Source organism: Melospiza georgiana, chromosome 4, assembly GCF_028018845.1.
Source record: "Melospiza georgiana isolate bMelGeo1 chromosome 4, bMelGeo1.pri, whole genome shotgun sequence".
Taxonomy (NCBI): Eukaryota; Metazoa; Chordata; class Aves; order Passeriformes; family Passerellidae; genus Melospiza; species Melospiza georgiana.
Genome location: NC_080433.1, coordinates 57097179 through 57122324, shown reverse-complemented (window position 1 = coordinate 57122324; position 25146 = coordinate 57097179). Strand labels below are relative to the sequence as shown.

The following is a 25146-nucleotide window of genomic DNA, read 5'->3' as shown; positions in this document are numbered from 1 at the left end:
AACTTGCCTGAAAACCAGCAAACCCCAGACTTCAGCAGTTTTCAGAATAAAACATTTCCTGCATTTTCATTTTGAAATAAACATTTTAAAACTATTTTTGATTCGTGACTATGTGAAACACATTCAAACGTACCAAAAGAAAATTATAAACCTAAAGTGTGTGTTTCCACAATTTTGCTTAGAGAGGAAAAACTATTGCTTAATGTCATGGTTTAGGCCTGGCACAGAGCCAGTGCCCCCATGAGAATACCCTCTCCCTGGTGCCTGCTGTGAGATGTGACCAGGAATAAGCAAAGCAGGCTCCAGCTTAGAAATAAAGAAAACTTTATTAACTAAACTACAAGAAAAGAAGAAAGAAAAAAAAACATTAAGGAAAAAATGAAAAAAAACTTACAAAAGCACTTTCTTCCTCCTCCCCCACCAAATTTCTCAATGCAATACATTCCCCCAAAATCACCAACTCTCAGTCCGGCACCACCCTTTAGAATACTCAATCTTCAGTTCATGAAGAGGAGAGGAGTCCTTCTTGCACCATAGGCTGGTCAAACCAGCACACTTATTATTGCTTATTATTGTCAAAATTCAGGGGCGTTGTCCTAAGCTGTTTTTCATCAATGAATTTCATTTTCTAATAAACTGTAGCCAAACGCACATGTCAGCATCATTCTGCTCCCTGGCATTTCCCCATGTCCCCATCCCTGTGTCCCCCTGTCACACGGCTGCAGCAGCCCCAGCCCGCTGGGTGAGCTTTCCCTGCTGGACACCGCGGGCTGTGCTGGCTCCTGCTCTGCCCCCGTCCCAGTGCAGGAGAGGAAGAGGATGCACATTTCCTGGCACTGAGAGAGAACACGCCCTTCTCCAGCTGAAGTTTGCTACTCCATTCTGCTTCCCCCATCAGTTCAGGCAAGCAGATTTTGGCCATCATACCTTAGATACATATTTTATAGCTCAAGAAGCAGTGACTCAGACAAAATTAAATATTTGTTGAATCTCTTTTTACATGGGGTGGATTCTGAGAGAAATTAGGTTCTTTAAGGGACACTGAGGCTGTAGGACATTTAAGAAACTGGTTTTTTCTATGCTGTAAGGTACACCCACTGCTTGTAGCACAGAGAACTTGCTCTCAAAGAATTTAAGTGCCTTATTGAGAAATATCACCATTTGCTTGCTCTTTCTGTGTACGTACGCAACAAATACCAAGGGGAAAAAATTGAGACAATTATTTTCTCCTGTCTTTCTAAACAAAGTATTTATTTAGAGAAAATATGTTGAAATGCCAGTGATTCATAGCCACGTAAGTTCCTGGAGTCTTGGTAGTCAAACACTACCAAAAGCAGAGGAGGACTAGCTGTACCAACAGAAAATGAGAGAGAATACACTTGCAAGTGCTCTCCCAGAGTTTGGCCTGTCTGCCATGATTTCCATCTGACCCAACCTGGGAACTTGGCATTCTTTCATCAGATTTCAAAGTGATTTATACACGCATTTACATTAATCATTGAATTATTATTAATTAAAAGTGTAAACATTGCAGAGGAAAATAAATTACATTAATTAATTTGCTAGATTAAGATATGCATGCTATTGCCAATGTATTTGGTTTAAAAGAGAAGGAAATAACTAATTCAAGAAACCAGAGGAGAAAAGCAGCTGCACTGTGGTGCTGTGCCCTCAATGGGGTGGATTTAAGTGCAATGATACCTTCAACACATGGCAAACAATACACTGACAGAGCTGCAGAACCACACTCAGCTAAAAATTAATCACTGAAGTAATTTTTGTAGGGACAAAGGGGAAAAAGTCCCTTATAATTGTTATTGTTAATAACAGTGAAAGCTTCAGTGAAGTACAGCACAGTCCTTTTCCCATGCCCTGCACCGGTTAGGTGGCATGAGTGGGGTGACATATTTGCAGCAGGATTAGGTTCTTCCAAGGAGTGGGTGTGGTGGAAATAGCAGTGCTGTGGAAACAGTGTCAGACGTGGGTTTGCTCACACTCTGAGCCCCATACATTTAACTAATGGAATGCATGTTTTCATTTCTCAGTGCTAAAGAATAGTTAACTGAACAAACCAGTTCTAAAGAAGATAGGGCTGAAAAACATTCCTGCTGAAGTGCACCAGGCAGACCAATAAGGGGTACAACTTTCCTCTGAAGTTGCTGCTATTTCTAATAACTCTGCTTTCAAGAAGCAGGGCACTAAAAGCAAGCTATTCCCAAAAGCAGGGTTGGATTTTCATTCCCACAAAGTAAATATTTCATTGTCCTGAATTCTGGTACTTCTCTCTCCGTTTCAACACCTCCTTCCTCCCAGCTCATTAGAAACCATATAGGGTTCACTTAAGTAAATTCCATATGAGTGACCTGCACAGTTAAGGGTCTGCTTGAAGAGAAGCAGAAACAAATCTCTTCACATTCTTAAAAACTTGAAGTCTAAAGTGAAACAAAAACATCCAAAAGTGAATATGAAGGACTTACATTGTTCATAAATATGGAAGAAGCAGAAATAAGGAGAGCATTGGAAGATTGAATTGATGGCTGGGTAGACTGACAGCAAATCTGGAATAATTTCCTTCTTGGTCACTTGTTAAAATTCCCACAGGATGACAGTAGGTGTGATTATACAACAAACAGTTTCTTAGACCTGACATCCACCCACAAGCAAAACATTCAGCAACATAAATATGGTCATGTTTATGTTCTGACCACCCCAAATATTGCAAATCAACCCTTCTGAAGGGCATTAATCCCCATTAGTGGCTACAGCCTCTGTGTATTGGTGTGTGGGGGCAATAAGCTTCCTAAGCAATTTATGTGGTATGTGGAGAATCAAGACCCCAGAGTACCTAAGGAAAGGCTCACAGAAGAGTTAAGGATCAGCTGACAAGAGGCTGCTAAGGAGGAAGAGTATCCTGGCTGTGAGAAGCTGCTGCTGCAGGTCCTCAGCAAGACCCATGGACTCTTACTCCCACATGCCCCAGGGCTAGAGGACAAATGTGCCTGTGTTATAACAGCAATATCAACACGAAGTAAAATCAAGTTACTGTGTGAATGCTTTAGCACCAGATGCAAAGTTAGAGCATTTGTTTTCATAAGCGTCCTTTAGGGACAAAACATCTGCCTCCCACAGAGCCTTCTGGTAAATACAAGTGCTGTGCCCCTGGCAACACTGAACCTATGATGTATGGGTTCAACCTGTATACTGCCCAGAACGAGCATGAGCACGAGGGGTTGTTAATGAACACCCCCAGCTCCTCTGTGCACGGCTCTGATGCAGCAGGCACTCCCCACCGTGGTGATGCTGCCTCATCCCAGTGCCCTGCAGGCACCTCTGCGGGAAGTGGCCCTGCTGAGCAGCTGCACCAGACAGGAGTGTGCTGGCACACCACAACAGACATTGTGCTGGCACACCACAAAGCAGCTATGACCTCCAAAAGTAAGCAGGCCTGAAGGGTATGAGAAATAGTGCTGGAGACAGACAGACAGACAGACGGACGGACGGACAGACAGACCTATACAATGAACAGAATGTGACGGCTGCTGAAAAACTGGAACTACAAAGATAAAAGTTGCAAAATTTCACTTCTTCAGTAAAATAAAGGAACAAAGCTATTTTTCTTGTCAGCTGGCAGTCCTGCAAACTCTAGAAAAGTTTTTCTCCATGTTGAGCTTGATTTTAACTCTATATGGAGTATTTACATATAGAAAACTGTGAGATCCAGCAGGATGCATGGAATAACACTAAACAAAACATCAGAAGTCATGCCCTTCCTCTGAGCTAGCAGCACCTCATGGGTCTCAGGTCTCTCATCACTTGTTTTAACTGCAAATCAACTGCAGGTCTCCTGTTCTCCCCTCAAACACAAATTTCTGAAGGCATGTCCTCAATCTGACTCCATTAAATATTTCAGGGCGCAATCTGCATGACGACCCAGGCTTTAAAGCCTTACTGTGTTGAAACCAAATGCTGAAAATCCTCCCTCTGGAAATGTGGTGAGCAAATATCGGCAGGAGAATCATCAGAAAGGCCTGTCCAGGAAGAATAGATTATGGGTGCAAAAGTACAGCCTGGTGTGAGTGCAGCAAATGTTTCTGGGAGCCTGTAGGAGCAGTGTTGGGCAGGCTGGGCTTCAGCAGCACAGCCAGGTGAGAAGCTACAGCAAGGAACTTCCTTGTGAGTGCTTCAGGAAATATGTTTTATATCATTTAACCCTTCACACCTCTGCAAGGCATGGCAGCCAGATTTGAGATACTGAAAGAAACAAGGGGTTTACCTTTGCTTCTGCTCAGTGCGATCCCTGAGCACCCTGCAGGTCATTCCAGCACAGCCTGCATGGAGCAGAGAGCAGAGTCTTAGGACTCTGTGTGTGCCATGTCGTGGTGCTTTAGTGAAGTTCCCACACTGGAAAAGCACTTATTTTCTACTAGATTGGGAAACTTGGGGTTAAGGAGAGTGTTGGAAAATTTTCAGGAGGAAGCATGCCTCAGGTGGAACTCCGTTCTCCTTTTGTTGGCGAAGCCTCTCCTGGAGACAGTGAATATCCAGGTGTTGCTGTAGGAGAGCCTCCCAGGAAAGAAAAGGCAACTTTTTTTTTTTCATTCTGAAGCTTTTGGTGAATGGCAAAGAACAAAAGGCTCCCTTTGTTCTCCTGGGAAAGGCAGGGTGGCATATGCAATTTCTCCTTCCTGCTGGGAAAGTGCTGCTGAAAACTTCATTTTGTTCTGAATGTGGGAACTTTTGAGGCATAATGTGCAGTTCTTTGCCAAGGCTTTGGGACAAGTGCTGTGAGTTGAAGCATGCAAACAGGCTGGCAACTCTCATGACCTTAGAGAGAATGGAGGGCTGGGATTATTTGGCATTGATCCATGTATCAGGGACTTCCAAATGTGAACTAAATGTGTAATTTTAACAATGAACTAACAATGCACCTCACTAGCAGAAGGGCAACCATCTCTCATGCTCATATATGCTCATGTAATAAATGTCTCTTGCATTTTTCTGATGGTTGCAGAATGATATTTTCTATACCATTAGTGACTCTATAGTGAGTGTTCAGCTACGAGAATTATCCCTCATATTTTCACTGAGACAATGAGACTGCTTGTTACCAAGCATTCAGATTACTTCTCAGTCCATGCATTCCCAAGGACAGCTGGAGATGGAACACAGAAATTCTGGTGGGCAACCACATCCCAAAGGGCAAAAGGCTGAGAACAAAAAGATGACTATGAGAGAGATAAGGAAGCCCCTTCCAATACAGAAATGTATACTTGGCTCTACAGGAAAATTTTCCAGTGCAGACATACCTTACTGGTAAAAGCATCCTTCATCCTTGTACAGCCATGCTTCAGAAGACAGCTGTACAACATACCTGTCCTCTAAACTAAATACAAGCAGCTGCACATGCAATTCACTGCACAGCTGCCTTGATCTGAATGGGGGACATTTTTGTCATACTCGCAAGCAACAATTACTCTGCAGGACTGAATCAGCTGCAATAAAGAAATAAAAGTTTAAAGGAATAGATAGATATGAAAATGTTGAAGAGATGACAGAAGTGGTGACAAGAGGTCAGTTATCAAATGGCAGCTTGCCAAGCAAGCCTCAGCTCTGCAGGCAGTGTGTGACAGGCAGAGCTCAGGTAAAAAATTAATGCAACACGTGGACTCAACACTGCTCTGTTAGGCTTGGTTTGTTAAGGGTGTAACGTGGCAGGGAAGAAAGGGTCTGTTCTGACAAGGTCAAAGTGCTAAAAAATTGCTGCCTCTAGTAAATTTCAGAGCATGAAATGCACAAAGAAAAGAAAGTTGTGCCTGCTTTGTATGCCTACCCTAAATAAATGGCACTTGGGCTACCATGGAATAACATATTTGAAAGGGAAGAGGAAAGCTATCAAAACTGATCATCCCATTGAAAAATTGAATTCTGAGTTCTCCTTGTGTTTGCAAAATCAAGGCCATTTTTCTTCCAGCATGAATATTTCAGTGTCTTTTAACAGTGACCCAAGCTGTAAAACTTAGGGCATTTTTATTTTTAACAGTCTGTCTGTCCCAGAGTCTCTCCTACTATTTTAAAGTGCCTCATGTAGTCACTGCAACAACAGCTTTATACTACACATACAATCACCAGATTTCTAAGACAAAAACCACATTTCTCAGATGGGAAACTATCAGGGACCAAATCAAATCTTTACAGCAACAAGATGGAAACAGCTTTACTGTGGGGGCAGGATGGGGAGTTGCACAATTAGGGTTTGACAGCTAACAGCTACAAAGGGCTGCTTGGGCACCTTGGTTGGCCACTCCTTTGTGGGTGTGTCAAAGAGCAGGTCATCCAAGGTGACTGGGGATCAAACCACATTTTTCAGTCGCTGGGGCTAGTAGCCACCCTCAAGGATGGATGGATGTATGAAGGCAGGACAGGCTGCCTGGCCCCTCCCAGCGTGGCAGGCTCATCTGCAGTCGGTCTCCCACTGCTGCCTGACACAACGAGCAACTCTTGGTAAGATTGCCATCAAGTGTTACTTGAATTAGTCTGCCACAGTCACAGGATTTCCAAAGGAATGAATACTGTTATGGAGGACATTGTGCATGTCTGGAAACTGAAGAACTATCTGATGTATAACTGTCAGAGAAGAGATGGTCAATATGTGTGACTCACGGATCAGTGTTACTCCACAGATGTAACTGATACAAGATGCTGTGCAGTGGCAGGAACATTGGCAAGAGACTCAGAAGCCCTAGGTTTATATGTTTGCTACCAGTCTGCCAGGGAAAGCACACAATGTGCAGTGTCCACATGTTAACCATAATATGTAATGTAGAGCTTCAGAAAACAGTAGCTGAGAACACTGATTGTAATTTTTTTCTTCAGGTGGCACTATCTTATCCTGAATCAAAATGCAAACTGTCTCAGAGAGGCAGGGACAAGCAGGCTGGAAATACTTCTGTTTGAGCCTGCTGTACCTTCCCATTTCTAGAAGAGTTCTTGTGGGAGAGGCAGAGAAACCCTAAAAATTCAAAGTTTGCATCCTTCCACCTGTCCATGCCACTCCCCTTTTCACAAAATCCATGGTTTGGTTTTTTTCTCAGCATACAATAACAAACATCTTAAAAGTATACATGTACATACAGATATAGAACCAATGAAAATAAAGGCACAAAAAATATTCAATAATCTTATTACCTGAGGAATCACTCCAAATGCTTTTCTCCATTGCTGCACGCTGACTGTGTTCCAGGAGACTCCATCAATCTGGATATCCCCTTCTGTATTCAGCAGTCTTAAAAATGCAAAAAGTAAAGTGCTTTTTCCTGAACCTGTTCTTCCTAAAAGGCCCACCTGCAATGCAAATCATACAAGCAAACATTTAATACTCTTCACATCACAGACTAAGGCAAAAGCCTTAGAGGTCTCAGAAGTGAAGAACAGTCCAGATGGATCTCAACGGGATAGCAAACATCATTTATGTGGGAATGATAAAAGCCTACAGCAAGGGCAGAATCAAACACTGGGGCGACTATTCTTTCTTTTTTTAGAATTAACTAGATGAAAAATATTTTAGCCTACCCTTAGCTGAAGGACAGAAATTTGCTTGTCTATTATCTTGCATTGATCAGCCCAGCTCTTTGTGCCTTTTCTCTTCACTTTGCCATGAAGCCCTCATCAGCAAAATCATATCCAGAAACCAAAAACTAAGTAGGGAGTTCATTTGGATCACCCTGGTAAGTTACTTCTCATATGATTGAAAATAAAGGGCCTAACTCTGATTAGTGGGATAGCTTGGGGCAGAGGCAGTGGTTACAGCAGACATCATCCCATTGGACACCTCTAAGCATCTGTGCAAGTCCTCTACCTGCCCAGTTGATGCTGATTTTTCTTATCTCTAAGGTGTGAAGAAACATAGTAATACAGGTTTTGAGGTTTTTTAAAAGTTGTGTTTCCCTTGTAGGGGAGCCAACCTATTGCCAGAAAAAGCAAATATCTACAGTAACCACCAACAAACTCCGAGATGCTGCTTTCCCAACATCTGGGTTTACACAGCTAACATTGTCCTGTCTGAGTGTGGGCTGCTTTTTTAGTGTGACCATACTGAAGAGTGGCTGAAGGCTTGTAGTGAATGGGGCTACCTCTGCTGGGGACTGCCATCAGCCCTACTCCTGAGGGCTCAATCCTAGGGACAGTTCTCTTCCATGTATTCAGCAATGATCTGGATGCAGGAGTCAAATGCACCGTGAGCAAAGCTGCTGATGACACCAAACTGGGAAATGCTGTTGACTCTCTTGAGGACTCGAGGCCTTGCAGAGAAATCTGATCGTTTGGAACACTGAGCAGTATTTAATTGCAATTGAACAATCCAAATGTCAGATTCTGCACCTGGGATGGAGCAATGCCAGGCACAGGTATAAACTGGGAGAGGAGTGGCTGCAGAGCAGCCCTGCAGAGAGGGATCTGAGGGGGCTGCTGCCAGCAGGATCAATGAGAGTCAGTTCTGTGTGCCCAGGCAGCCAAGAGGGCAAAGCCCATCCTGGGCTGATCAAACACAGCATCAGCACCAGCTGGGCAAAAGGGACGATTATCCCACTCTATTCAGCTTTGGAGCAGCCTCAATGGGAGTGCTGTGTGCAGTGCTGGGCTCTGCAGTTTGAGGAGGATGTGGAGGTGAATGCATCCAGAGGAGGGCAACAAAGCTGGTGAAAGGGCTGAAAGGAATGTCCTGTGGTGAGTGAACAGGAAGATGGGCTTGTCTAGTTTGGAGAGGAGGCTGGGGGGCAACTGATCTCTTATCCCTGGGATCCAGTGAGAGAACATGTGGAAAGAGTTTAAAGCTGCACTGGGGAGGGTCAGACTGGACATTAGGAAGCATTTCTTTACTAACATGGTGGTCAAACACTGGAACAGGCTTCCTAGAGAGGTGATTGATGCCCCAAGCCTGTAAGTCTTAAAGGCCCTTCATAATACGCTTTAACTTCTGGACAGCTATTAAGTGGTAAGGTAGTGGGACTAGATGAGTGCTCCATTCCATTCCATTCCATTCCATTCCATTCCATTCCATTCCATTCCATTCCATTCCATTCCATCCCTCAGCAGAGGAGAACTCCTGTTTCCTTCTTGGTGCACTACCTATGCAGTAGAGACAAATTCTCTCCAGTTTAAGGAGCATCTGAGTCCAGGGTTGATCACAAAACTTGAATCACAGCCCTCGAGAAAAGGATTTTTGTTTTTACTGCTCTCTCCCCCTCTCTGTACAGTACAAAAGTGTCTTTTATTTTCCTTACTCTACTGCTTCAAGGGATCTTCCAGGAAGAAAATCTACCAGAAAATCTTCCAGGAGTCACAGGTATCTCTCTTTCAAATGCAGAGTGCCTTCAGGATGGTGCTACAGGAAGTCGGAACTCTGGGTTCAAAATTTTTGTGCCCTCAAACTTAGTAAATGAAACATTCAGTTTGTGTAAACCCAGACAAAGCTAAAAAAACTGGCAAAGACTGGTGCTATCCAAATTAGGAGTGAATATGTGCCTCATGTCAAGGCCAGGGAGCTGTCACTGAACCTGTTTTCTCATTTACATGGGACAGTTAAAATCTCTTCTTCCTCTGTTTGCCTTCAGCTCAGGAAATCACAAACCTTTCTTTCTATTCCACCAAGGACAGGCTTTCAGCATGAACTTGAAGCAAAGTGTTAAACTTCTACCTAAATGCTGTCCTGAAGCTAAAGCCCTTTCTTAAACACAGCCCCAAACACAGGTGAGGATTAGAGAGGTTTGTCAGTCCTGTAAGGATAGAGCTGTTTATGGTGTACAATAATTGAGGGTGGCACAGAGCCCTCATGGCATGGGTGAGATGGCACCTCCACCCTCCGTTACCCTTGGCACGGCACCCTGTATTCTTCTGTGCCCTGCCCCGTCGGGTCAGCCTGTCCCCAGCACCTGCATTCACCAGCAAGCTCCCCTCTCCACAGCAGCAGGATTTCAGGCACAGGAATACAGCTTGGGAAAATGTTGCACATGTATTTTATCCTAAGTCATTTCTGTTCTTCAGTTAGTTTAGAAGATATTTTGTTTTGCAACAATTTCATTTAGAAAATGTTACGGGACTCAAAATCCTTTTTAGTCATCAAATAGGTTTATGACAATTTTATACTTAAGCTTAATAGAAGTCAGAAGAAACCACAATAAAACAGTGTCTTACCCTCTGCCCTGAACTTATTGAAAAAGAAATATTTTCTAGTACAGCAGGTCCACCTTCACCGTATTTGGCTGTAAGGTCTTTCACAGTCATTTGGCCCCCAGATGGCCAGTTCTTCTCTTCCTTCACATGCCTGTTTTCAATTACAAGGGCATCTGAAAACTGATTATTCTTCTGTGGCTTAATGCTTTCTGTCTCTTCTGTTGGCATGTCAATGAATTTAAATATTCGTCCGACAGACCGCATCTGCAAATCAAAACAAACGGTATTTTAATTGTAATTCATACTAAACTATCAAAACAAATGAAATTAAATTGCTCCTAATTCCTAGCCAGAACAGTGAATCTTTTTTTCTGTGTAAGCTACTATTATGAGTAACCCAAAATTTTATTGTACCATGATGTAATCTTCAAAGATAGGCTGCTTCTCATCTAGAGCTCTAGATTCCATTGCACTTGTTCAACTGACTTTGGTCTAATATGTGACTCCTCTTGCTTCCTTTTTAAATGGACATAGTAGCTCTTTCTACCTTAAAAATTGTATTTTGAAAAGTGAGGACTTGTATCTAGGAAAACAAAGTATAATCATGAAAACAACATGGGTCACTTAAACTCTTTCCTACAGGAAGGTTTGGGGTTGCCCAAAACCTGAAGTTCTTTGAATAATGACTGATCTCCAAAGATCGGTAGACTGCAAAGCAGCAGCATTAAATAAAAAAGGAATGATCATTAAACAGTAACATTTGAATACTTATGAGTAATTATAGTCTAAAAAAATTCTAGGAAGTTCCATGATAGTGAATTTTTTATCAGTAATTATATATATTAGGTGAAATAATAAAGTCTTGTAGTTCATGAACTTTAGACTGAAGTTGCTAGTAGCAGTCTTGGAGCATTTTCAAAGGAACATGGCACTAGAAAGAATCCTCTTGATCTTTTTATTAAATGGGTCAAGGGTCAATGAGCAATCAATCTCCTTTACAACTTCACTGCTCAGGTGGTCAGAAAACATATTTTTTACTTTATGGACAAGTTTGCTGTTATAACTTTTTTAATTTTAAAATCTAAAGAGCTCCTTTTGTTAGCTGCTTTCCCCATTTGTTTATGGAGGGACACCTTAGATCCTCTCACCCTTTGTTCTCCAGGACTAAAGAAAATTTGGGTTTAAGCTTCTTAATATATGTTCTCCAAACTCCCCAGTTCAAATCAAGCTTTCCTGTCTTACCAGAATGCACACAGCATTTTGTGTTTTACAAACAAGCACAGGTGTTTTACCAGGACATTATACAAATGCATTGTTGCTTCCCTATCTATACTAAGAATATTTGCATTAACACATGCTAGGATCATACACTATTTTCTTCACAGTCACATCTTACAGTCAGCCTTTGAGTGAGGGGTGGTCAGCCAAGCTTTCCTCCATTTTAGCTATTTCTAAACAAGATCCTCACTTATAGCTGAGGTTATTCTTAGCAGTCCCTAAATCCAAGCCTTTGCACTTTTGTTACTGAAATTTATTTAATATCTGCCATTTGAGGTCACCTAATATATTTAAAGTCCCAGGATCCTTTGTACCATCACTGCCTTTCAGCTTTGTGTCATTGGTGGATTTCTTCAACACTCTTTTACTTTATTGAGAGCATTTAAAAAAGATTAAAATGAGCTCAGTCAGCAATCTAATCTTTGTTGAGTAGCCTCCCTACAGGTTAATACTCACAGCTTAATGACATTTCCTTTCTGACCAACTCATTAACTAGTTTACAGTTCTTGTAATAATCCTGATATCCTTCATTTATATAATTCCTGAAAGAGAGCCATAATCAATGCTGTCCTCAAGGCAAACGAGATCTATTACATTACTTCTGTCTGGAAAATAAATGAGCACTCACAGTGATGAGGGTAGTGCAATGCAACCCTAATGTCAGCAAACCTAAGAAATTCTAATCTATAAGTATCACATTTTCAACCAATTCTTAAAAATAGTTTCTAAAGACTGTTGCTATCACTCCAACAAACTGATGGTGGTATCAATGACTTCTCATTTCTCCTTCTGAACAAAAAATTGACAGTTGTTATTTTATCACATGCCACCACCACTGCATGCTTGTTTATTTATTTGAGGTGACCATTATAAGATTTCCAGCTTCTCGGCCAGTTCTTCCTCAACACTTGGATGTGAGGTCTGCTCTACCTGGTATGGATGGCATTGTTCCAGTCTGGTTGCACAACGTTTCAGGGAAACGTCCAGCTGCAGAACCAAATCTCCCCTAGCTGAAGATTCTGATTTTAGATGGACTGACTCACAGGTGGTGTGTGTCCCTCCACAAATGGTACAGTTTGGGGAAACCAGGATTCCAGCTGGTTTGCATGTAATTTCTACCTCAGATATAATAAATCCTATTTCTACTTCCTGTTCCACTTTTAAGTCCACAGATTAAACACTGCCTTTTTAGTGAAAATTAGGATCAAGCATTCAGCCAGCTTTTGAGCCATTTGCAAGCCTAACTCTGATTTTGTCAAGTTTCTCTTCTCTATCTGCTTCTTGGCCTCTAACACACAGCTTGTTTGGGTTAGCATTAAAGTCCATTCTTTAGAGGCTGTAATTCCTAACATACTGTCAGAGAATGTTGTTCACGCTGGCAGTCCTTGAGTCTTCAAAATGTCCTATTTTTCTCCTGTTCAGGAAAAAAGTTTCAGATCCTTACTTGAAGAAGATGTGACTTCCCTTTACATTCAGTTACCTAAGTGCCCCAGTCCAACTAATGAATTAATTAGATTCCTTGTTTAACAAAAGATTGCTCCTGTAAACAACATTTGTTCTCTAATCTGTATTCTCAGAAATAGATTTCTGTTTAGTGCTATCATGTAAAACCCTTTGTACATCTTTGTTTTACTGCTTTTATATTCTTTCTGAAAAGTGCTTCTCCTTGATGTATAAGTTACAATTCCTTTTTGCTCTTCAATCCCAATTGAAGTGCTGTTAGGCAGATTTTCTATGTGGGAGCAAATGCAAGGCAATACTTGGATCATAGTTTATATCTCAGCATCTTGAAAAACAGTTGTGACAGAAGTTCTAAAAAGCATGCTAACACACAAGCCTATCAATTCTTATTTCCATCTCAACCCCTGTGCAAGATGGAAAAGCATGGTCATCATCATGTTCATGTATATATATATGCCTGCTCTTTTTGGTGATACAAACAGGAAGAATCAGGCTGACAATTTTCAATCAGGCTTGAATCAGGCTGACAATTTTCTCCCTGTCTGACTGAAAATAGTAAATCCCACAATGACCATGCAGTTATTTTAATTGGTGTTTGATGGTACCTTTGTCTGCAGAAATCTTAGCTTTATAGAAATACAGTCATATAGTCAAATACAGTCATTAGAAATGCAGGTCTTTCTTGGCTTCATCAAGAGCTGTGAAAGTTTTTATGGGCAGAGATTCCCCATAACTGCCCAAGGGGCCATACCACTACACACTGTCTAATGTCTGCTGGGAAGCCAGCTGGGGGAAAAGCCCTTCTCTACAAAATAAAATTTCATCCCAATGTCCTAGCTCTGACAGACTTATCAGTTATGTATTTTAGACAGTTTAACAATTTTAAATCAATTCTGAATTCCTTGTTCTATAGCTTGAACTATGATTTAAATCTGGGCAGAATGTAGCATGTCAGGAACATTTGACAAAAATATCCATTCTTCCTTTCACAGGTAGAAATGTTCTGTCATTCATAATGACAGGTATAGGATAGGAGACAGCAAGCTTCTTATCCATTATTCCCATCAGTACTGTGCCAGCTATCTTCATGTTCTTTAACTAGTACTTTTGAATAAAGGGGTATATTTACTATTTTCATCCCTAAGCATAGTACACTATTTTTAGCCTTGCCTAATTGTATTTTACTGAGATTTTAATAGCACTGCAAATTCTTTTATTTATTTCCTCATTAATATAACTTAAACTCTTCTTAACTTTGAAGGAGAATTCATAATTATATAGTTCATATTGCCAGAAGGTGGAAGTAATTATTTTACAAGTAAGCTAATAGAATTAATTTAATCAGGCTCTGTGTTATCTTGCACTAAAAAGAGAGCAGTCACCCTTTTCAGACCAGACACACATGGTATTCAATGGCTCAGTTGCCAGACATCACCTCCTCACAAACAATGCTTGGAAGGTGCACTGTGCAGCTGGGGAATCTGTGAGAGATTGGTCCAAATGGTTCATGTTGGAAAAAAATCTTGTGCATTAAGTCACTGCCAAAACTGCTTCTGTAGGCAGAACATATGGTTTTACTGAGGTTCCACATCATCTGCTATTACATATTGGGTGCACTTATAGGATGTGTGCTTCTCTTCTGAACTGCAAAAGTGAAATATCTAGCTCATTTAAAACTTTTGCTGATTTTTTTTTTCTCTTTTTCACACTGCTGTGCAGGCAGTCAGAAAAAAGAATGTTCTAAAGGATTTTTTTTCATTATGTTGCTTTCCAGAAGACCAACACCTCACTTTGAGGACTACCATTCTGACGCAGATTTTATTCTACTTAAACTTGTGTTTAAGTGTTCTCAGATCTTCTGCCTACAGTAGTATAAACCATATTAAGATCATGTCATAAATTAAAAAAAAAGTCAAGAAAAATTATCTGTAAGAGCACCATTCTTTTTCACAGCTGTACTTTTAAATTTGGTCCTCTTCTTTACTCTGTATTACTTTAATTCTTCAGCATCCCTGATGTAGAGGGTGAGGCACAGTGACGTTTAGAAAGTTTTAATGTCTCCTTGGGAGATTCTTTTTGTATCTCCTTATATAAGTAATCTTGGCAACAGTAAAAGCATGACATTTTCTCTTTCCCTAATAAAAGGAACTTTCCTTCACAGTTGAAGCACTGCTGCTGCAGGATATACATCAGTGAAAGAAGAGGTTAGAAAGCATTAAAATAGCCCACTGGGACTAGCTAATGCTTATCTATGAAAGCAGCACTTACCGAAGAAAAAAATATTTTCTATTTCCTTATGAAGGAAAAAAAATTCAAAACACTACAAGACTGCCTAGAAGGATAGGAAGAAAAGGACTGTAAACAAACTAAGGGGATATTAGCAGAAATTATCAAAGTGAAACAATAAATCTAGCCTAATTTGTAGCATTAAATGAAGCAATGGATAGCTGTCAGAGTATGTTTGGAGGGGAGGAAGGGGGGTATGCAGTGTTGTTTATTTTTAAATAAAGGCAGAGCAGACAAGTTATCAGGGCTGTAGAGAACGAAATGCCAAAACCATTAAACCATTATGGAGTATTAGGAGACAATAGGGATTTTTAATTTGAAGCCAAACATGTACAATAAAAATTGCTTCAAAGACAGTGTCTGTGTATGTAGAAATAAAAACCAACCAAGGAACTCAGATTTCTTCAATCTGTGTGCCAGTGTCATGGAAAGCTCAAGATGGAGATTGTGTGGAATAAAGTCAAATTTGCCACCTACCCATCTGTTTGGCCAGCTACTCCTTTGGCTGTCAACCACTTGCAGAAAACCCCAGCTTATATGACAGCCAAAGACTGCTACCTACAAATGTGCTATTCACTCAGGCATGCTTGTCTGCAGGCTTGTAAACACAGACATCATAGCTGCTCAAGGAAGGGCAAGAGTGATGTCAACTAGAGTGGTGTGTGCATATCTGTAACTGGAGACATCTGGGGATGTGTCAGTTCTAGTCAATCTGGTCCTGAGAGGAGCTTCAAACTACCTCTAGAGAGAAAAATGGAGTATAACTAAGTAAGCTACTAGGGCAACCCTCTGCAGAACATCTTTAGCCAAATAATTGTAAAATACTTTGATGAGGGAAGTGCTAAATGCAGAAACTACAGAGTAAGAAATAATACATCTGTATCACCCTGTGAGCAGTTTTATTATCTTGACGCCATTAAGTTATTTATATCTGCTTGTGCACAGCAACAGCTTTTGAATGTCAAAAAAACCATCCTGCCAGCAATATCTATTAGTTTCTCCTCTGGCATACCTAAAAGTTCATGTCATGAGGGTGAGCAGTTATCCACTGGCAAACGATGTCCAGAGGGTCCACTCTACAACCTGATGGACCTTAGAAGGCTATCAGTAATACAATGTAACACATAGAAAAACCAGTGCTCCAGCACAGTCCTTTGTCTCAATCAGAGCAAAGTACTCAGAAGTGTCTAGTGCAACCTGGGACTCCCTTTCCAAGGAAAGGGAGTCACTTTCTTATTGCTGCTAATAGGTGACATTTTAACACAACTGTACTTCTAAAAAGGAAAAGTTCTAGAAGTTCTTCTTTATTGAATTACTATTGTGTCCAGCACCCTCTGGGGAAGTTCTTCTTTATTGAAACACTATTGTGACCAGCACCCCTTGCATACTACAGTAGGACTTCCTGTTGCTTCTGTGAAACACTTTCAATTTGTATTAAGCCATGCAATACACACACATTATTTGTATACAGATTTTTATACTTGAAGTGATCACATTCTGCCTTACAGGGGATGGAATCTACAAATGAGAGCCAAGTGAATTAACATGGTTGTTGCTGTTGTGGTTGTTTTGGGGGGGCTGACCTACTAGAGAGCAGCTTAGCAGAGAAGGACCTTGGAGTCTTGGTGGATGACAATTTGTGAGCTGGCAGTGTGCCCTTGAGGCCAAGAGCGCCAGTGGTAACCTGGGGTGCATCGGGAGCAGTATGGGCAGCAGGTGGTCCTGCCCCTCTGCTCGGCCCTAGTGAGGCACATCTGGAGCCTGGGCTGCATTCTGGGCTCCTCAGCACAAGAGAGACAAAGAGCAGCTGGAGAGGGCCCAATGAGGGCCACACAGATCATCTGGGGTCTGGAGCATCTCTTTTATGAGGAGAGACTGCAGCAGCTGGGCCTGTTTAGTCTAGAGACCGCTGAGAGGGGATCACATTAATGCAAAAATATCTCAAAGGCGGCTGTCAGCTGGCTCCTGTCAGGCTCTTCTCAGTGGTGCCCAGTGACAGAATGACGAGCAATGGCTATAAACTAAAACACAAAACGTTTCACCTCAATGTAAGGAAGAACTTTCTCACTTTGAGGATGACAGAGCACGGGAACAGCATGGAGACCCTGGGGGAGGAGGCATTCCCTGGTCTAGGGAGACACAAGAAGCTTCCCTCAAAAAGCTTCTTCCCTTCCCGGCTCCTTCCCCTGTTCCTATGCCTGTTTCTATGTTCCTGAGCCACCTTCCCTATTCCCTGTTTGGCCCTCATCTTTGTACTGCCCTGAGACCAGATCAGCCCCAGGCCCCTGTAGAGAGACAAAGTTAGATTCTCTGGGTATGGGTGCTAGGACTTGAACATCTCACCACATGGCTGAATAAAACTTCTGTGGATGTTGTGCAAAGGTCCTTTTTGCTTCTTTACCCTGGACTATGCTAGCAGCAATTCTGACTGCAACAGAGCAGGCTGCCCAGAGAGGTTGTAGAGTCTCTCTCTCTGGAGACATTCAAAGCCCACCTGTGGAGAGTTCCTGTGTCACCTGCTCTAGGTGACCCTGCCTTGTCAGGAGAGTTGGACAAGAGGATCTCCAGAGGTCCCTCCCAACCCTAAAAATTCTGTGATTTACCAACATTGCATTTTATTTCACTTTTAGTCATGTAACTGCTATTCAGCAAGTCTTGCAGTTACAGCAATGAAGCCCTCTCACAAAGTGCTTGCCCTTCATAACAAAGCCAAGAAGGAGCTAGCATAAAATGTTTGGTGGGTGGGAATCACTGCTGAATGGCCATCAGCTTTCTCAACTATCAGCAGTCACATGTGCAAACAAGATCTTAGATGCTGTAAGTGGTTAATTCCTTGTTCTGAGGCTCTTAATGATTTCCATCAGGGTGAATCTAGTTGAATAAGTATTTTAAAAAAATAGCATTAGACTTGCGAATATTGCTTCACTGTCACCATCTGCCTCAATTATGTATTTTTAATATGGCAATTAATTTCAATTAATCAGGATTTAAGGGACTCTGAAATCTGCTGTAAAATTTTGTTTTCCAATACTGAAATGGTTGGGCTTGAGAAGCTGATTTAGGGTTTAGAGTGGGTAAAACAGGATGTGGGAGATCTTTTTTCTCAGAATTTTTTTTTGCTTGTAAGACCACAGTATTTTGTTACACAAATTCTGTCTAAAATAAATCCTAGCATGAATGAAGTGGAAAGAGATCAGAAACTATTATTTAAAATAAAAGCTAAAACTTTCATACATTTGAACTAATGTATGACAAAAAGTGTAAGAACAAACATACTCTTCTATGAGCTTCTTGTCTGCTTCATATGTCTCAACAAATAGGTGATGAGAAGCTAACCTTGTGAAATGCTCTCTTTTAAAGCCAGTCCTACCTATGAAAACTACGCATGACTGCAAAGTCTTATGTCAGAGGGCATTTTACATAAAACCAGAAAAAGACTGCCAGGGAAGTCAAGGACAGATTTTAAAACCACTATTGATAACAGGTGAAAGAATCTCAAAAACATCCTTTGTAATCTGCTATGCAAAGCTGTTAAGTAGACCAAGGAAGATGTATTTTATATTATAAATACAAGAAATGTAACAAAACAGCCCCAAGCCTTTTTGAGGTTTTCCTGTCACTGCTGCATCTGCAATCTGAATCCTCAAGTGCAAGTATTTGCTGTTGCCTATTCCAGGCCAGAAAAACTTCTGATCGTGAAAAAACTTTGTTTGTGCCATCCCAAAGCCAGTAGTTTGCTATCAAAGGTAGGAGAGAAACTTTTCTGACATATCTGCATAATATTCAACTCTGAAGATAATTTACTGCACAACCATAACCAACAAAATAAGGCAATTCCTCAAAAGAAAGCACAGCACCGTGCATTTTTTGCTTACCAAACTATCAACATCTATGCTTGAGTTTACTGCCCACTGCAAGGTTCCCATGATGTTCATAGCTAAAGTAAGAATAATTCCAGCTGTACCTGGTCCTTCACCTGTGGAGAGAAAAACGCATTCAATTTTTCTGTGCAAATAAAAAGCCATTAGAAAACAGAAAATTAGCATGTATATCTTAAGATGCATATTCATACTCTTGCCTCTTTTACTTCATGGAGAAAACATGGATTTGTTAATCATAAAAAGGACTAAGAGCTTAATCATAGTTTAACACCTGGCTTTGGTGCTGAATTCACTATAAACCCCAATCTTGCTTGGCAGAAGAATCTTGGTAAGGTCTCTGCAATCTTGATTTGACTTTCCTTTTTTCAACACACATGAATCTGTGATTACTCTTATCTAACCAAGACCCCACACACAGCTAGCAACTCTAAAATTCAAAACAGCTTACATTTTCCCTTCTTTCACAAATAGAGGATGAGGATGTTCTTCTTAGTGTTTCACAAAGATGCAGATGTAAATTTTATAGCTCCAATTGTTGGCTGTTTCAAGCATGGGATTTTCCAGGGATTTTCCTTTATGACTTCATACAATACAATATAAGCATTTAATCTACCACACTGTTGATTTTTCACCTCACTATGTGTGAATGGAATTGAGAATTTAAGCCAAATGTCTTTCTATAATTTCTCCATTCCTTATATAGTTTTCTTCAATAAACCTCCTGTTTTCTTACAGATGTCTCATTACATAAGTAAATATAAAAGTAAGCAATAAAAGCAAAATATTCCTCATGAAAGCTGATAGATTAAGATAAGGAATTTAGTGTTGCTCCAAGTGCTTATTATTTATAACAGTAAAGGTTATAATGGTGCCAAGATGACAAATTTTAATATTTTTTAAAAGTGTTTTAACTCCTTTTCTCAAGTAAAACATACAGGACAACTAACGCAAGAAATTATTTTTCTAAAAACCCCAAACTACTAAGAACACAGAGTGAGAAATGAGAAGGACAACAGGGAGCATCGTTTCCCATGGATGGTAAGGGAACTAGAATTCTCCTTAGTAACAGAAGAACTGTAAGTGCCTGTTTTCATAGGGAAGTATTTGTGTGGTATCTCCATTTGTAAGGAGAGCTAGAGCTCCTTCTACAAGAAATAGAAGATAGCATTTCATAAACTGTACAATATTTGATAAATTGCAAGCTCTTATATAACTCCTTTTCAACACTGAAGTATGGCTGAAAGAAATTTGAATATTGTTAGATTTAAAAACCTCCTCCATAAAATCATCAAACTTTTGTTCATCAGCAACCATAGTACTGCAACTGCATAAAGGTCCTGCACACAAAGTTCAGTGTAAAACTTGGAGAGGTAGAACCATGTCCAAACATAACAAAAGCAAAGTGAATTAAAAACTGAATTTGAAGTTATTTCTAGCTGATTTTTTCCACATAAATGAATTATTAACATTTTTGAGACATCATACTCCTAATTTTTTCTTGTTTGAGGCTGGCTACACCTGGCAAATCATGGACACCACTTCAAGTACAAGTAAGGTATAGTGTGATTCTCATCCATATACTGTGTTTACTAGGAGTCGTGAGTTGTTTTTCAGGGGATTTTGAATAAAATTTGCAAAACTTCACATAGGAAAATGGGCTGGGAATTAAAAAACTGGATGACGATTTCTCCTAACTTTATGGGCTTTAAAAGATTATTAACATTTTCATGTCTTAGCCATTTGCAAGTTAGAGGAACATTAACTTGTATTTACTAAAAATCTTTGAGCTATACAGGTGTGATCAACGTCCATTGATGGAACAGTAATGTGGGTTCAAACTCACATTATGAGATTATTTTACAGCCATTACTATCAACAAAATAAAAGTTTTGTCCCTTCAGTTATTATTTTCAGATTAATCCCTTTAATGAGTCCTCTACAATATCAGACTGCAGGCAATAATGGTGTTATTTCTATTTTAATTAAATTGTGTTTACTACTATGACATACTTAAATCAATGACTCCAGTGTATGCTAAATTCCACAACAGCTTATTTCTCTCAGAATTTTCTAAAGCTGAACCATTAAAAAGAAGCAGCAGAGTTCCATTGCAGTTTTCGGGTAAAGTAACCATACCTGTAGTTATGATAGAGATAAATGCCACAGCAACAAAAAAGACAACAAAAATGATTTCTATCCTCATCTGGAACCAGCGCAGTGTTGACAGGTAGAGGAACCAGTTTGCCGTGTGTAGGTTCAGAGCTTTGTGAAATAAGGTCTCAAAATACGGCTGCCGCCCAAAAGCTCGCAGTGTCCACAGCCCCTTTAAGCTTGTAACAAGATGGGTGAAAATTGGACTCCGAGCTGCAAAGTGTTTAAATCAGAACAACATCAACATGCATGAGGAAATGCCTTTGACATAATGCAAACACCCCACCATGCTCTACCTCACATCAGCGTAACCACTGCCAGTGTGCAATTTACATGTGTTGTCAGACTACATGACTGAAATAATCCTAACAAAGGATACACAGCAACAGTCCTTGCAAGAGTGGGTTGAAATTGCATTCAGGGTATTGACAGGAAGGGATCACAGTAACTCTTCATATTTAACACATAACTATTTGTCTCATATCTACTTGGAAATGTTCCTGGACTTCTGTAGGATGCCACAAGAGAAAGGCTGCTCCTCCCCAGCCAAAATTAATTCCTGCAGTTTTGATAACTCCAATATATGAAGCTTTCTTAGCATCGACAGAGTACTTTAATGCTCCAGATTCAACTGTACTGACATGGTAATTTTAAGCAAATCTCGCATTACATAAAAAGTGGTGAGCCAGTGCTGGATCCCTGTGAACATCAAAGAAATTTAAATTTAGATCTGAAGAACTCCAGAATTACACTTAAGTAAAAGGGAAGAAGATCACCACTGTTGAAAATTTGGGACTGATTTGCCGAGGATCTGCCCGTTTGCTGGAAAGCCAGGCAACAGGGCATGATCTGCAAATTCACACTTCCAAATGAGGTTTTCAATTTTTTTTGGAACATTTTAATCTCTAAATGGGGCGAGAGGAAGGAAATTTAATCAAATAACTTATTGAGAAATCAGAGCTCTTTCTGATTAAGATACATCCATTGAAATTTTTTCTTACAAAGAAACAAACTCAAAGGGTGCATACCAAGTCTGACCACCATTTTGCAAGTTAAATTTACTCTCAAGAAAACTGTATGTCATGTCAGGACTTTATTTGTTTTCAGCTGCAGTGGTGATAAAGCCCATCTTTTAAAAGGCCTTTTTTATTGCTCTTTGGCAGCAGAGCACTCAGTATTGGCTGGATCAGTAACAGCCCTGGCTTTAAGAGATATGTATTCTGCTCCCAAAGACAATGTCATCTTGCAAGAGAAGATGCAAAAAAGAGGAGAAAGAGTAAATCACTTCTCAATTGATTTGTTGTGGATTTAAAAGTCTACCAACTTTGCTGCTCCTACCTTCAGATTCCAGTTGTTTCAGCTGCTGAGAAGTGTGGAGGAAGTATGCCCTTAACAGAATAAAGGCTGCTATCACAGGCACTGATGCCAGGAAGATGTAGGGTTCTAATATTGAGACTACTGTTATAGCGCCAATCACAATCAGTATTAACTGTAGAATGAAAGAAAAATACTATTGATAAAGTAAACTTGTCATTTTATAGACTAGAGATTGGTGATGAATCTCCTTCCTATGGCAACTACGTATTGTTTCAACAAACATGAAGTGCTAACCTAAGAAGATTTGCAGCTGAGAACAAACCTCCATGAAAAGGTAATGAATAACTTGGACCTGATCCATAACCTGTTGCAATAAGCTGCTAGTTTTTCTAATAGATGGAGAAAGTATTTTCTATAGTAGTCTGTATTGCAGGCTTCTAAAATATGAAGCCACACAAAAGCAATGGCACTCACTCTCCACTTAAAATATAAGAATGACTCTTGCAATATCTGCAGCCACCAACCAAACCTACAGTGCTGTCCTTGTCTGGACTAGGTGTGCAAGACTGTCAGGAGCTGAGTGACAGCCTCCTCCAGGTTCTGGGCAAAGCAGTCTTGCTGAGGATCAGAAAAAGTGGGAAGTTGCACTTCTTTGGTCAAGGGACTGTAACTCATGCACGAAATTAACACTACTGCTTGTCCTGATCAGAAGACAGGAAATAAATTGTACAAGATTCTGTGGTATGACAAATTAGCAGTTTCAGGAGAAATAAAAAGGTGTTTAAAGGTGTCAGATGATAAATGGAACAAAATTGTTTCAGAGTTAATCTATTTTAACCTACTAGATACTACTACCATTTTAAGATCTCATTCTCAGTAGCTCCTGCCAGATTTAGCTAAATCTGGTCTTGATCTTGACTCTAGAAGAGTCTTAAGCAGGTAGACTGCTTTTTTCTAGAGTCTAAATCTAATCAAGTATACCAGTGTACATAGAATAGCAAAGTTCTGCTTTGTATCAGGGTGTTACTTCTAACACAAAACAATTACTTCAAGCTGCAAACTTACCAGCATAAACCAACTGCAAATGGACAATCTGGGGCAAAATTATGAACATTGCATTGAAACATCACTGCAAATGACCAGTCAACAAAGAAACAGATGGAAACAAAACTAATTTCACATTAGGAAGAAACCTGCAGTGGGTGCTTTTGCTACTACATCCACATAAATTCAAGGTAGGATTTAAATTCCCAGTATTCCAAGACAGAGGTAATTCATGAGCAGGTAAGCATGTTCTAAGTTTCCTATAACATTTTATTTCATCAGAAATCTGAGCAATGCAATAGCAGCATCACATTATATGAAAAAAATACATTACAGCTGAACTAGCTAAAGGAGGAGTGGCTTTGAACTGAAATAGAGCAGGTTTAGATTAGATATTAGGAAGAAATTCTTTACTATAAGGGTGGCGAGGCATTGGAACAAGTTGCCCAGAGAAGGTGTGGATGCCCCACCCCTGGAAGTGTTCAAGGCCAGGTTGAAAGGGGCTCTGAGAAATCTGATCTCATACAAAGTGTCTTTATCTTTGAAGAGAGTTTGGAACTAGATGATCTTTAATGTCCCTTCCAGCCCAAACAATTTTATGATCCTGTGAGCTCTTTCACAATTCTCCTCATTTCTCTTAAAGGAATGGTGATATGTGTGGGTTACACTTGTGCAGGCTGTTTAGCACTGGTCTGCAGCAATACAAGAATGGATTTGTGTTTACTCATTACTTCAGACTGCAGAAATTAGTAACACTTGTATCTCTCTCTAATTGTTAGGAAGCAAATGAGCTATTCAAGTGATATTGAGCCAAGTTATACAGTTCTCACATTACTTGAGATTACAGTCACTCAGTGACTGTTAAAATTCCCATTTCTGTCATTTACTTGAATTTTGTAAAGGTCACCATGACGTCATACTGTTCTAACTGCTGCTCCCACAGTCATTTCACTAAAAAGCTGAATATGAAAATCTGTGTTATCTCATAAACTCCAAAGTAAGCCTAAAGTCAGACAGAAGATGATATTTTCTCTAAAAAGGCAGAAGCAAAAATCTAAACCACAAGACAACTGTATTGGCATATAGTTGAGGAATGGCAGCAGAGGGCTCATGCAGCACAGTTCAGTGCCTCAGATGCTGAGCTTTCAGCCCAGAGACAGAGGTCAGATGGGGATACATGTCCCACTGTTTCCCAGTTTGGAAAATGCAGATGGTAGTAGACAAAGCAACTCAGCAAATGTTCAGGGTGGCAATAACTGCAACAGCCAGTTTGATTGACCAGCAGGAGTTTATCATTTAGGGGAAACCAGTCCTGATCACAGGCATGAATGTTCAGTGAGTTCACTGTGAACTTTTGGGTGAGACTATGTTAAACCTTAGGGACAAGCATATGTGCTAGCAGCATCTCACAGGAAGGACCTTCAAGAAATGAGGACTGGCTGATAGAACTGGATTTAACCTTAAGACAAGGCTTAGGGGGATCTCATCACTTTGTATGACTATATACTGGTATTCATTATACTTATATAAGTTATAAATGGCTCCATATATACAGTTTGTT

General features: G+C 40.3%; 1 protein-coding gene across 1 annotated transcript in view; it reads right to left on the bottom strand.

The window, feature by feature from the left end:
* CFTR (CF transmembrane conductance regulator) overlaps positions 1-25146 on the bottom strand; it is an 87275-nt gene that overhangs the window by 5063 nt on the left and 57066 nt on the right. The window contains exons 19-23 of the mRNA XM_058022998.1: positions 22563-22713; positions 21210-21437; positions 19068-19168; positions 10189-10431; positions 7186-7341 (exon numbers count right to left, since the gene is read on the bottom strand). Of these exons, the coding sequence (XP_057878981.1) occupies positions 7186-7341; positions 10189-10431; positions 19068-19168; positions 21210-21437; positions 22563-22713 (879 nt within the window). The remainder of the gene's footprint in view (positions 1-7185; positions 7342-10188; positions 10432-19067; positions 19169-21209; positions 21438-22562; positions 22714-25146) is intronic.